Here is a 15,289-nt window from a genome sequence, read left to right as displayed (position 1 = left end):
GTAAAATTTATTTTTATTGTAGGTCGACAACATTGATTGATTGATTGATTGATTGATTGATTGATTGATTGATTGATTGATTGATTGATTGATTGATGTTTATTGGCCAAGACACTTTTTATTCATTTACCTATTTTAATTCCGAATTTCAACATTTTATTTTGGGATTATTTTAATTCCATAAATTGACGACATAATTACAATCTAAATTGTATCCTTATAAACGAGTGAATACACAAATTCCATGAATTAAGTATTATATATTCTTTGTTATGCGACAGATATAAAAAAACACCAACAGACAAAGGGAAATATAATGTTATGGAGAAATTTTTAGCATTTTAAAGATCAAAATCAAAATAATCAATATAAATAACATAATCACAAAATAACAAAGTAAGGCAATAGAAGCATTTTTTCCCAAATCAATTTCTATCAAAATAAAACTTTTGAAACTTTAACAAAACTGCAAGTAGGTGCGTGTGTGTGTGTGTGTCAGGTGAATTTTTGGTTAAAACGAGCTTCTTCGTCATTCAGCCAAGTTACTCGCAGTGAACAGAGTATCCACTACTCTTCCTCAATTTTACTCAAGTTTACTTCGTAATAAAGTTACTCAAGCAAAAGTAAAAATGTAAAAATACTTCTAAAAGTACTTTTTTGGGGGTAAAATGTTGCTCAAGTAAATGTAAGATAACAGAACTGTTATTTTATTATATGTTTTTCTTTTCTTTTTACAGAAAGCTTAACGTTAGAAACAGGACAATTCTTTCAGTACATCACATTCACGCTGAGTCCTGCTCCCTGCTCAGTGCTATCCTTTTTTTCCCCCTGTCAGCATGACGTGGACGAATCCCTCCCGGGGCTGAGGAGCGAGTATATAAAGGGAGCTGACATCAGCAAACACACAGAGAGCTGAGGAATCCCAGCCTCATCTGTGATTCTGTCCGCTTTTCGGCTGCGCAAAAAAAAAAAAAAAAAAAAAAAGAAGCGCCATGGGAAGCATTTCCACTGGCGCCCCGACCAGCTCCGTTACTGTGCGGCACCAGCTCAAATGTGCCGAAAAAGAAACGCGCCTGCAGGAGAACAATGACGGACAGTGCTCTGGTCTCTCCAAGGTCTGGCTGGCGTACAAACACGCGTCGCAGCAGCTGAGTTCGTCCGGAATCAAAGCGGGCTTAGGTCTACTTAAAGTAGCCACGTCTCAGTGGAAACTGGAGAAGAAGACAGGCGGCGCAAAGAGCAGCCATCCCGCCAAGAGATCCTCTTTGGATCAGCTGACAGCTTTAGTCTTCCCCGGCCCGACCCGTCGCAGCGGTCTGGAGCACCGACCGGACCCGCTTTACCTCACCAAGCCGCAGAACTGTAAACGCATCGTAGTTCTCGGTGCGCCACGGGTTGGTAAGACCGCCATCCTCAGAAGATACCTCCGGGACGGGTTTGTGGAGGAGTACAGTCCGACCTCTGAGGATTTCCTTAGGAAGTTGTTTTGCATCCGCGGGGAGACCTACCAAATAGACATCCTGGACGCGTCCAGGGAGAGGGATTTCCCGGCCAAGCGACGTCTCTCCATACTCACTGGTGCGCATTGTCTCAGTACGCAAAAGTAGCTTAAACAATGTGAAACTTGCAGACAAATTAGGGTGAATGTTAAAACTGCGTGCGCAATTTGTTATCTGCACGATGCGTAAAATTAACTTGAACAAGTTCGAATTGCTTATTTTTATTTTATGTCATTTCTACAGGAGATATTTTCCTACTCGTCTTCAGCCTCGACGACAGGAGCTCTTTCGAGGAGGTGTGCAACCTGCGAGAGGAGATTTTGGCCGCTAAATCCAAACTCACCAAGTCCTCGGTGCCGGGGCACTGCGCACAGCCGCGGGTCCCGCTTGTGGTCTGCGCCAACAAAGCGGACCTTGACTCCCAGAGAGGGATTTCACGCGCAGAAGTGCTCAAAGCACTCGGTGGTGACTGCACGTATTTTGAAACGTCTGCGAAGGACAGCACCAACCTCGACAAAGTCTTCGAGACTCTGGCGAAGCGGGGCGGCCTTCCGACGGAAACGGGTCCGTTTCAGCACCGCAAAGTGTCCCTCCGCTCGTACCAGGCCATGCGGACGGACCGGGCGGCGTGGAAGGGAGGAAGGGTGGCGAGGCGAGATGACCCCTGCGGCACCCTGTACCCACTGGCCCGTCGGCCGAGCTTCACCACTGATCTTCGGCAGATCCTCGGGCCACGTAAGGGAACAAAACCGGGCCAAGGACTGGAGAAATGTCAAATTCAGTGACGGACTGAGAGCGACTGAAACAACGCATGAGCACTTTTATTCTCGAAGAAATGTCAATAAATCATTTGACTTGGATTTTTAAAATAAATATATATATTATTTTTAAATAAAATAAAGCGTGTTTATTATCTTTTGACAAAGACATCTATCTATCTATCTATCTATCTATCTATCTATCTATCTATCTATCTATCTATCTATCTATCTATCTATCTATCTATCTATCTATCTATCTATCTATCTATCTATCTATCTATCTATCTATCTATCTATCTATCTAGAAGGACACTGTGGGAGGATGTTGACTCAGGAACTTGGTACCTTGGTTTGTTCAGCCTTACATAACCTGCTTTCAAAAATCTATTAGGTTGCAACTCTGTGTTTGCCGCCTACTTGTTTTTTCCTCTTCCTGTGTGTGTGTGTTTGTTTTGAGTGCGTAGTAACTGAATCGTGATTGCCAGAAATCCCACACACCCTTAGCACTCACATAAAAGCAGGGTTTTTCCAGCTATACCTACTAATTCTCAGATCTGACAGAAGAGCCCATACATTTGTTTAGATTTAGTTCTCTTCATCTTTTCATTTATTTATTTTATTGTTATTATTATTATTTGCAAGGAAACCTTCAAAAAAGGATACTTGGTATGAAAAATCAGAACAGGGAAATAAGGAGGAAAATTAGATTTCCATATAGAGAGATATTTCATACAGCTATCATTATACATAGGGTTATTTGCAATTGTGGATAAAAGTTCTGTTTATGTCGGAGGGTCAAAGGATGTGTTTCCATGGGTACTGCTTTGGAGTCCTGTTAGTAACAGCTAATAAATCTCCGAGGTTCAATATTCACAGCGCTTCTCGTATCACTAAAGCATCACCCACTCCTTTTCATCTCAGATAATATTTGTTGGAGAAATAAAATCTGAATTGCTTCTGCTTTGTCAACCGAACCCCCCCACCCAAAAAAAACCAGATGAAATAATGCTCAAATAATCTAACTTAATAATTACAGCACAGTATTACTGCCTGGGTGACATGATGCTTTCACAGAAATGAAAATTGGATATTGTTATGAAGGTGTGAGTCATCACTTCTGAAAGACTCAGAAGTGATGTTAGAAATAAGGTTAGAGAGATGCTGAGAGATGATTGGAAACACACCAATAAAACCCACTATTTGGCCAGAGAGAACAGTTAACAGAAGGTTATTATTGAAGTGCAGATTCTGACCATATCCTTCAGAGGGCTTGGGCAGTGGATGCATCATCTTTGAAGCCACTCATTCTTAGTCTTCACACGCAGCCTCGTCTGAGTCAAGCACAGCTCAGCTCATGAGCCTGTGTGGATGTTAGTTCTACACGGTCATCACTTCCACTGTCTATATCAGGCTAAACATGTTCATATTCAGGATGCTCATGCATATAAAAAGGAGGATGAACAGGTTACTGCTGTTGGAAACTCTCAGCACTTATTTTCAGATTAGTAATGTGGGATCTCATGCAAATTTAGGCTGAAATAAATTCCCTTTTAACTCTGGTGCTGAATGTATGGAACAAGCACAGTGTGAGTAATAACTCAGGACTTCAAGGGGAGATTTGCAAAGCGATCAAGACGGTGCTCAGTGACAACACAGTGTCAGAATCCTCTCACCTGAGAAGGAGAAAAAGGACAGGAGTGACTGTTCAGTGGTTTAAAGCAGACTCGTGTTTGCATTTAATTTATAAAATGGTTCTGGAGTCGTTCAGAATATTCAGATTTTATTTTTGTAATTACTTAATTTGTTTGAAACAGGGACAATGTACAATAAACACTAACCTCAAGAGGAAATGTGCACTATACCAGGTTGTAGCTCTGGTGCTAATTTCCACCTGGAGTCCGCAACACAGCTGGGTAGATGTATATATATACTTTTTAAATAAGAAATGCATAAAACAGCTGGACACTATTCAGTAAATATAACTCACAATTAAAAAGCCATCAGATATAAAGTCCAATAGAATTCAAACAAAACTCCTATGATCCATACTGAGCAGGACATCACTTTTACCAACACTTACAAATGTAGCAACATGTGGTTTAATGCCCATGGTAGGGGCAAACACACTTAACCTAAGCCCTCCAGAGGTACTTTGCAATATCAAGTATTGCCAATATTATTAATAGAAAGATAATCACCTCCATGAGATCTTGAAGTATCTCGTATAACAGCAGTTTTGACTGTGGCATCAAATGTATTGCACATGGACATGTTTTATACTTGGTCAACATTTCTGTATTGAAAACGGAGTTTTGGTTTTTTCATTAGTTGGAGGCGATAACCATTAAAATTAATAAAAATTCTGTTGGTAATATACAATATCTTTCTCTGTGTGTAAGTAATCTATATATGCATTTGACTTAAATTTTATTTACTGAAATAAATGAACTTTTTGAAAAGTTCAAATCATAACGATGTACCAGGAGGGACAGAAACTGCAAGGTTATGATCAATAATTAATTATAGCTTTTTTTCTGTCTTTGGAACAAACAAGTTCAAGATTTCCTCTCTACAGCAAGGTGCCACGTGCGTAAAGTTTAAATCACAGAAAACTGCAGCCATTTTCACTTCATTGAAGCCCAAACAGCTGTGCTGCACGTGCAGCGGCTCCCTCTTTGTCTGAGCAATCACTGACAGCACATTCACAGGAAAGCACTTGAACAGATGCTCCAGCCTCTGCCTACACGTGAAGAGGATTCACACTCCTGTTGTCTTCTCTTTATCCTTGAAACACAACGCACGCACACACACACACACGCACGCACATGCACACACACACACACACACACGCACACCCACACACACACACACACACACACACACACACACACACACACACACACACACACACACACACACACACCGCCTTACCCTAAACCCAACCATCACCAGTACATGCCTAACCCTAAACCTAATCTAAACTAAACTTAACTCAACTTTAGTCCTAACCTCTAACCCCAAAACAGCTCTTCAATTTATGGGGCCCAGACTTTCAATCCCATGAAGACCAGTGGGTCCCATAAGGACTTAAGCCATCCAGCTAATGAAAATTCAGTTTTCTTTGCCATACAAAGAAATGAAGCATCATGGTACATATAGTGCTGAAGACATGCCTTAATACAAATTAGATTGATTTTCATTTATACCTACTTGGTTTTAGTCTTTTATCTCTTTTAGACAGTTATCTCTTTAAAGTCAAACAAAAAAATATACATTTAATTTTATCTTGAAAAGGAGGGAAAAGTTGCTAAAGATAATTTTATGAACCATACAGCTAAATCAGATTTTTTTTTCATCTCATGTTAGTATTTTCCTCTAACATTCAGGTTTTGTCCAAAAGCAGAATAAACAACCCCACTTCTGTTGAATTTCACATCCACTTCTCAGTCGTGTAAAGAGAACATATAAGCTTAAAGAGTCTCCACAGTGACTCATGTAACCTTTCAATCAACGCAAGGACATTTTTTATTTTTTCAGCTATGGTACAAGTAGAGTGAAACTGAACAGAAAATAAACCCTGTTTCTCCAGCTGGTTTGGTTGTCATCAAGACTTTTCAGGAGCTTCCATGAATTCAACCATAAGGTGGAAACGTCAGCAAGACGGCACCTCCTGTGTTTAACGCCGTGTTTGTTGACAGACCGACAATCAGCCAGTAATTCACAGGAGCTCAGTGAGATCCCGCTGCAGAGATAAAATATGGGCTGCAGTGCTGTCACGCAACTACAGATGTGCTCAGAAGTTTACATACGACGGCAGTATTTCTTTTGGTTTTTGGTTGTTTTTAATTATTTTTTTATTAACAGACTATGCTAATGCAAATAATTTCTTCAATTAGTTATTGGTTGCATTAATCTATTTATTATCAAACAATAACTGCCCCAACCATTATAACAACAGAAACAAACCAAATGACCCTAATCATAGCTCTGTTTTTAATGTTTTAATCTAAAGATTCAGTTCCTGTAAAATGTTGCCGTCATACTGCATGTTTGAGACCTCCACAAAGTGTTTCAGTGATATTTAGGTCAGGAGACAGAGATAGCCACTCCAGAACCTTCACTTTTTCCTGCTATCACAAATATATAAAAGTTTAAAAACCAATTTTCACATAACAAATAACAAAAACCTTCCTTTGTCCATTTGTAAAACAGTTTGACTATGAACCTCTTACAGGATCAGAATATTCTTGAATTTTACATACACGATAGAAGAGATTTGAACCAGTTTGAGCATTCTTTCAAATACACAAAAACAGTCAACATATTCCACACTTCCAGTTTTAAAAAAAGAAGAGTTAAAGAAAGATGGAGGCAAAATAAAAATAAAAAAAAACGGCGAGCAAATGGGCTGAAAAATTGCTGTGCTTTTTCAAGACCACTAGAGGGCAATACGTGCTTATGTTTTATAAACAATATTACTTATTATTAATTTGGTGTTAAGAGATAAGCGTTTTTTTTCTGGTAACGAACTGCCACGAAGTATAAATCGAGATTTTTACTTTTGTGTTTTATAATACATTTGCTACTAATGACACACACACACACACACACACACACACACACACACACACACACACACACACACACACACACACACACACACACACACACACACACACACACACAAAAACTTTTTACTATTTATTTATAGTAAATAAATATACTATATTCTAAACCATGTTGAACTATATTAGGAATAATGTAACTATCTCAGGTTTTAAACAGATTGTCATGCTGTGTGTGCGTGCGTGTGTATCTGTCATTAAAGAATGGGGCCGGGGAGTCTTGCTGCGGGTGTGTGTGTGTGTGCGCGTGTGTCCTCAAGCATGAGAAACCCACAGGATACGTCAGACATTCCTTCTGACAATAGCTTACTGTGCATTATTTGATGTTAGACTACCTCTGAAGGAAAACAACAGTTTAACTGTTTTACTACAATATTTAGCTTACGGTGTGTTATTTGGTGTTGGACAACAGACTTATAGTCTGGTAAGAGGGACTGACCTCTGTCCAGCACACCAAAGTATTTGTGTGTCCCTGCATAAGAGAGGGTAGAAACCTCTGAATGAAAACAGCAGTTTAACTGTTTTACTGCAATATTTAGCTTACGCTGCATTATCTGGTGTTGTTGTGACCTCCCGACCTCTCTTTGTGACCATCTGCTCGCTGTTAACTCCTCCCGAACTCTTTGAATTAACCAATAGGAATCATTTACTTGTAAGTGAATAAATAAATATACTATATTCTAAACCATGTTGAATTAGATTAGGAATAATGTAACTATCTCAGGTTTTAAACAGAATGTCATGCTGCGTGTGCGTGCGTGTGTGTCTGTCATTAAAGAATGGGGCAGGAGAGCCTTGCTGCAGGTGTGTGTGTGTGTGTGCGTGTGTGTCCTCAAGCATGAGAAACCCACAGGATATTTCAGACATTCCTTCTGACAATAGCTTACAGTGCATTATTTGGTGTTAGACAACAGACTTATAGCTAGGTATGAGGGATACCTATGAAGGAAAACAACAGTTTAACTGTTTTACTGCAAATATTTAGCTTACGGTGCGTTATTTGGTGTTGTTGAAAAACAGACTTATAGTCTGGTAAGAGGGACTGACCTCTGTCCAGCACAGCAAAGTATTTGTGTGTGTGCGCGTGTGTGTGTGTGTGTGTGTGTGTGTCTGCATAAGAGTGGGTAGGAACCTCTGAATGAAAACAACAGTTTAACTGTTTTCCTGTAAATATTTAAGGTAGCACGACTAGTTAGTGCTGACTGAGTTTGTAATTTCCTTCATCCGTTCCGAAAACAGTCACTTAAATTTTAAACTCTATAGATACCTTTGTGTAACACTTGCTAGTGTGATACATTTCAGTAAAAGTTCCTCATCTGTAATTGCATTTCTTAAAGATATGTGGCAAGTAGTAAACAGGCCTACATGAGGCTACTCAAATATAAATTTTAGTTTTCTGCAGTGAAAGTGAAAGACAAACTCTAACATCACTGCCTTTCCAGGATTTGTCCTCGCATCATTGTGAATTCTACTTTGCTTCAGTCTTTTTGCAGCTGTTGAATCAACACTGATCTTTTCAGTGCTTCATGCTTTCTCCAAAATAGTAAAGGTTGGTTGAAACTTATAGATTTTTTTTCTTCAACACTTGCTAGTGTGATACATTTCAGTAAAAGTTCCTCATCTGTAAATTTATTTCTTAAGAATATGTGACAGGGACTAAACAGGCCCACTGCTACTGCTCATATTTATCTTTCAGTTTTCCCCAAAGTTTAAAGTTTTTACACTGCACCACCACGCTCCGAGAGTTGCTCCAACATTTTGTTACCTTTAAAATTACGTACAGCTTTTGTCTCTGACTTATACGTTGTTTGTTTTTTGATTCTAATGATTCTTTCCTTCCATCTGTTATCTGCATGCTTAAGTGTGTTCACTAACAAAATATAGTACACATGTAGTTGTTAAGGTTTCACTACTAAAAACTTATAAATGGTCAGTGTCAACCATCAGTCTGTATTAAAATATTTAGTACAAGTTCTATTTATTTAGATTGGATGTTTTGATGTGAGCACTTAGATTTCTATCGATTTATTGAATGATGCTCTATGTAAATATTTATCAAACTGAATGATCATTCAGGCTTTATATAGTTTTGCTTTCCTTTCAATGTTTGTTGCACAAATTCAAATATATGCTGGCTGTCGACCAACAATTCAATCAGTGAATCTTAGTTTTTTTTCTCAAGTAACCCCTCTTACAGAGACTTACTTACATCTTCTGACACTTGTTCCTACTTATAATAACATTGACTTGCTATTGCTACACTTTACCTAATAATAAAACATGCTCACTACACAACCAGGCTCCGAGAGTTGGTCACAATGTGGTAAATTGTTTTGTTACCTTTAAAAGTATCTACAGCTTTTGATGCTGTCTGTTCACTAATGTTCACTAACAGACAGTAACTGATAAGTAACTGTAACTAATATGCTTATAAATGATCAATGTGAAGCATCAGTATGTGTTCAAGAAGATCATATCAGTCATATTTCATAAAATATGATACTCAAAGGAATCAAAATTATAGTTCACAGAAAGGTAATGTATCCTTTTTAGGGAGCTTCGACTGTATGAAAGGAATGATTGAAATATACTATGAAAATATTGTATTTGCAGAATCCTGATAATAAAACTTCAATTGTGAACTGAATAATTAGATTGCAATTAGACACAAAAGAATCAACTGTTAATTAGTAATCATACTATGGAAATGACTAGCAAGATCTGAACAAACAAGAAACTTGACTACCTCAAGAGATTTCACTCGTAATGAACCGTCTGACTTTCTTTAGCCGACTAAATTTAATCTTACCAAATTTTTGCTGTTGAGCAAACAGGTACTGAGTTTGAAGCGGGTCAGATGCCTCCAGCCGTCTGCTAAAGCTAGACTCCGGCCTTCCTCACTGTAAAATAAAACATTCTGCTTAATAAAAGAGTTCAAGTGAACATCACTTAATTCTCATCAACTTGTTTTTTGTACTCATCTTAAACAAGCGGCAGGAACTTTTGTGTTTAAAAAAGAAAAAAAAAGATGCTTTACAAGTTTATCTATTTAAGTTGAGTCTGCAACAACTAGAATAAAATAAAAAGTGAACTATTTGAAAGTGGTGAGAATTTTGGGTGGTAAATGTTTAACATTTTAACATACACAGACATTACTCCATTTCTACTCAAGCAAACCGAGAGGTTTTGAACAGTACAACTATGTCATGTAATGACATGTAGTAAATATATTGCTGCTGCTGTAAGCAGAAAGTAAAATAAATTTTGCATTGAATAATATTTTGGATGAGTTTAAGAATATTGTTTGCCAAAATCACACAATGTAACTACACTTGTCTTTTACATGTTGCAGTAATTGAATCTTTTGAGACAATTGGTTTGCATAAATTTAAGTAACTACAACCTATTTTCCTGCTCCACATACTTGGCTAGCAATGTTCCAGTTAGCTTCCCAGTCTGAACTTCTGGACAATGTCTTGATTCAGTCAAATCTTCTATCCTGTATCTCCTGTACTCTGATATTCTACAGAATTCTTTCTGTGAAAGCTTTGCTTGCTGGTCTTCTTCATGCTTTGAATGCAGTATCTGGTTTCTCTTACTTTAAACCGCCCAACTTGCACCTGATTGGCATGTTAGCCTTTCGATTCCTTCCCAGTGAGGCGGTGCTTCACAAAGCAAGCTGTTTGTCAAACTGTTGATCTCCCTCAGAAGACATGGTGCCTGAGTTTTAGACACTAGTTGACAGCTCATCCAGCTTTTTACTAAACGGCAGTCCTAAAAGTATGTATCTTTAAACTATGAATAAGTACATACAATTTTATAATTATTCGATCCAGCGGTTATAGAAGTTTGATAATGCAATTCAGGGATTGTTGTTTCTTAATGTCAGTGTTTCTGCTACTGGAGTGAGATAGTGAGAAAACAAGGGATGGGGTTAAACGAGGATTTAGAAATACAAAGATGATAGTCGTATTTACTGGGAGAAAGACTATGACTAGTTGTCAGGACAGAATGAGACCCGTAAAACTGTGGGGTCCATACAGTCATCTGCAGTCACCTGCTCCAACAATTTATTACCCTTTAGGAAATGTTTGGACACAAGGAGCAGGAACATCACAACATCAGATGTATTTTTCATCCTTATATAAGTGATTTAAAACTATTTTTAATTTTTGATACCATACGACAGAAAGCAAAGTTGTGCATGAATGTAAAAGTCAATTATTTTCTTCATCAATAGAAAAGTGTAACATGTTTATTATGAGTAGGATTAACTGAGCTGAAGGAAAACAAAGGAGAAATAAATATTCATTGATACAGAACCAAATCAGGAAATATGACCTTATAAACTATTGAAACCTTCAAGAATCTTATGCTGTGTACGATATTTAAGAAAATAAAACTGAAACTGCACTCATGAATTTCTTTATTTGACTGTTACATCTAAAATATGTTACTTTTTTATGTTGAACACCAGACACATCTCACCTCTTTCCCACAGTTTTTCACTTAGTTCCACGACTGCAGTGGATTTTATAGTCAATGTTAAAAGCCAGCAGAAAGTCTGAAGCGATGGAGGAAATGTACGTCAACATGGAGCCTGTTAGACAAACTGCATCTAATCACACAGGTAAGAATAACGTTACAGATAAATCTAGCATGTACTGCATTACATTTTGCTACGGTTCAGGTTTTTCTTAAGGTTCAAGCAGCTCCAAAGAGAGGCTCTGCCTCGGTGTGGCTTTGGGAATCCTGAATGTTTTACTTTTGGCCAAACTCATCGCCATCAGTGTACGCAGTGAGTCTTGTTCTAGTCATCTTAAAGATGAGTAATTTTTATGTTTCTGTAATAAAAAATGTCATCGGCTCTTCTGAAATCAAACTGACCAAATAGCAAGGGTTTGAAAAGCATAAAGCTTGGTGACTCAAAGTGTTTCAGAGGTGAATCATTACACTGTTACATGAGTTTGATTCATTTTCAACAATGGATGCATTTTCAGCCATTTATGTCTTTAACATCTCCCCTTTTTCACACTATCTACCCAACGATTTATTGTTTAGTGTTACCTCAGTTTAAATTCTACAACCATAACCAAAATCATGAAACTATTTTATAAGTCTTAAGTGAAACTACGATGCGACTTCTATTTTTGCCAACATGCTTGTTGATTTTTTTTTTTCCAGCTCATGACATGACAGCAGATTTTTCTGACATTAGTAACTTTCTGACTGAAAGCGACAGCAAGTTTTCCCCCACGAACGCTAACTTCACTGAAACGACTCCAGGAGACGAAGAGACTTTAAGGTATGTCAAAACTTTGAAAAAAATTTGGATCTCATTAACATGTCTAGAACCTTTTCCCCTCTGAATTATAGAGTTTTAATTAATTATGAATTTTATTTTAATTTATTAAGTACTGTATCATTTGTGTGCTCTAAAAACAACAATGTAAAAGAAACAAAACTTTGTTTTTTTTCTTACAGAACGGACAAACATCAGTTGTTCCTGTTAATTCAGGGGCTGCAGAAGAAGAAGAAAGGAGCAAATACAGTAGATTATTGATTAGGATTTGTGTTATTTACCAACTATCTTGTAGCTTATTAGCATGGTGTTACATAAAACCTAAAGATAAAATGTACACTTGTGACTTATAAAGTAACAATTTCACTGGTTGTACTCTGTGTTTTTCTTTCTTGTTAAAACTCTGACATGTTAAACAAAAGTTGGAGGATGGTTGTGGGGAGGATCGGTTCAGCATGGGGCGTTCTGATTGCTTCTTAATGTGACTTTTACTACGAGACTTTATGGAACTCCAGTTGTGTCCATTAATAAAGATACAAAAAAAAGAAGGCAGCAAATGTACATGTTGGTTCCACAGGGTCCCCTGGAAAATATAGATCAAATCAGACTTTACAGGGTAAAAGTAATTTGAACAGGGGGAAGCATATAAACAAGTCAAGTCAACAACAAGTCAATGACATGATACAATCTGCATTTTTAACTCAGATAACTTAACTTTTTTTTTTTTTTACTGACTTAATACATTTTAATTTCTGCACTGTTAAGTAGAATGGAAATGACTTTTTTGTAAATTGTCTCGAGATTACCTATTGTAAATTAGTGTTATATAAATCAACTGAATTGTTTTAAGAAAGGTTACAATTTGCCCAACGGACTGGACTGTTGGTATGGACATACCATAGCCTGGTGTCTTGAGCAGGTATAGGTCACCCCTTGCGATAATAAGAAGCTGTTGTCAGAAACCGTGATGTTAAGTTTGACTTGAGAAGCAATTTTCTAAGACACTAGTCATAATATCCTGTTCAACATAATTCTCAGTAAACAGAGTATTAAAAGTCTAAAAACGAGCATAAGAATCACCATAAAGTCATGAGAAAAATGCTTGTGAAAACATTCTTGCTCCAGAATCTGGCTCAGGAAAATTACAATTTGAAAAAAAAATAAAAAAATCAGCTAAAGTGGGTGGTGCTTTAAGGTACAGAGTGACACAACCAAGTGTTGGGGTAGATGGAGAGGAGTTAAGCAAGGCTGTAGTAGCGCTGTTACCAACTTGGTACTTTATTGTTATACACTGCTCAAAAAAATAAAGGGAACACTTAAGTGTTCCCTTTATAAATATATATATATATATTTTTTTTTCTTTAATTTATATCTTTATTTTTAATTTATTTTATTTATATATTTAACTTTTATTATTATGTTGTGTGTGTATATATATATATATTTTTGCTAAAAAATAAAAGCATAAATACATATTTTGATAAATATATTATTCTTTATATATTTATTATTTAATTTATATATTTATATTTATATGGAGGACCAAAACTGACATAATAAAAATTATATATATATATATATATATATATATATATATATATATATATATATATATATATATATATATATATATATATATATATATTTCTTTTATTTATATCTTTATTTTTAATTTATTTAATTTATATATTTATCTTTTATTATTATGTTGTGTGTATGGAAGCCCATTTCCGCCATGAAAAAAAAAAAGCTAAACAGGAAGTCATAATTATGAGATTTAAAGTCATAATTTCGACTTTCAAAGTCATAATTATGAGATTTAAAGTCATAATTTCGACTTTCAAAGTCATAATTATGACTTTCAAAGTCATAATTTCGACTTTCAAAGTCATAATTATGAGATTTAAAGTCATAATTTCGACTTTCAAAGTCATAATTTCGACTTTCAAAGTCATAATTATGAGATTTAAAGTCATAATTTCGACTTTCAAAGTCATAATTATGACTTTCAAAGTCATAATTTCGACTTTCAAAGTCATAATTATGAGATTCAAAGTCATAATTTCGACTTTCAAAGTCATAATTTCGACTTTGAAAGTCATAATTATGAGATTTAAAGTCATAATTTCGACTTTCAAAGTCATAATTATGACTTTCAAAGTCATAATTTCGACTTTCAAAGTCATAATTATGAGATTTAAAGTCATAATTTCGACTTTCAAAGTCATAATTATGACTTTGAAAGTCATAATTTCGACTTTCAAAGTCATAATTATGAGATTTAAAGTCATAATTTCGACTTTCAAAGTCATATGACTTTGAAAGTCGAAATTATGACTTTGAAAGTCATAATTATGACTTTGAAAGTCGAAATTATGACTTTGAAAGTCATAATTATGACTTTGAAAGTCGAAATTATGACTTTGAAAGTCGAAATTATGACTTTAAATCTCATAATTATGACTTTGAAAGTCGAAATTATGACTTTAAATCTCATAATTATGACTTTGAAAGTCGAAATTATGACTTCCTGTTTAGCTTTTTTTTTCATGGCGGAAATGGGCTTCCATACCTTACAATGATAGTATGTGAAAAAAAAAAGAATAAACCCCAGGTCTTTTTCACGTCACTAGGTTTAATTTTGGGCTAATTATCACCAGCAATGAAAACCACAAGTGTACTTTGGCGCAGACGTGTCAGACCTCACCCTGTCTATATGCATGGGATAAGCAATTTACAGAATAGCTTTGTGACAAATAGACCAGGTGCCGCATGAAACGGTAAACGAGACACACAACAACTCACGACACGATACTCATACACATGCATGAAAAGCATGCCAGTAGCCGGTGTTATAACGAGCAGGGGTCTATCGGACCCCATCGTAGCATACGAGGGTTAAGCTACACACAAAATGTTACTTTTGCAACATCCCCAAATCTGTTTCTACTGTGTAGGACTGATATATATTTGGTGATCAAATTACAAATAATAGTGGAGATTTTCAGAGGGTGAGAATTTGGCGGGTGGAAGGGTTAATTATTGTTATCTTAATGTGAACCGTCAAAGTACATGCCCAGTCGTCAGAGACGTTAGTGACGT

The 15,289-nt window shown here is 36.3% G+C and overlaps 1 protein-coding gene across 1 annotated transcript; it reads left to right on the top strand.

The window, feature by feature from the left end:
• Positions 1-851: 851 nt before the first annotated feature.
• rasd2b (RASD family member 2b) lies at positions 852-2,400 on the top strand. The gene is made up of 2 exons (XM_008416690.3): positions 852-1,578; positions 1,743-2,400. Exons 1-2 carry the CDS (start codon positions 993-995, stop codon positions 2,282-2,284), a joined length of 1,128 nt encoding a protein of 375 aa, XP_008414912.2. The 5' UTR covers positions 852-992; the 3' UTR covers positions 2,285-2,400.
• Positions 2,401-15,289: the final 12,889 nt, after the last annotated feature.

The sequence above is a fragment of the Poecilia reticulata genome, chromosome 1, assembly GCF_904066995.2.
Source record: "Poecilia reticulata chromosome 1, P_reticulata-male-v2, whole genome shotgun sequence".
Taxonomy (NCBI): domain Eukaryota; kingdom Metazoa; phylum Chordata; class Actinopteri; order Cyprinodontiformes; family Poeciliidae; genus Poecilia; species Poecilia reticulata.
Note: the sequence above shows the minus strand (reverse complement) of the source record. Positions and strands in the feature narration are given on the sequence as shown.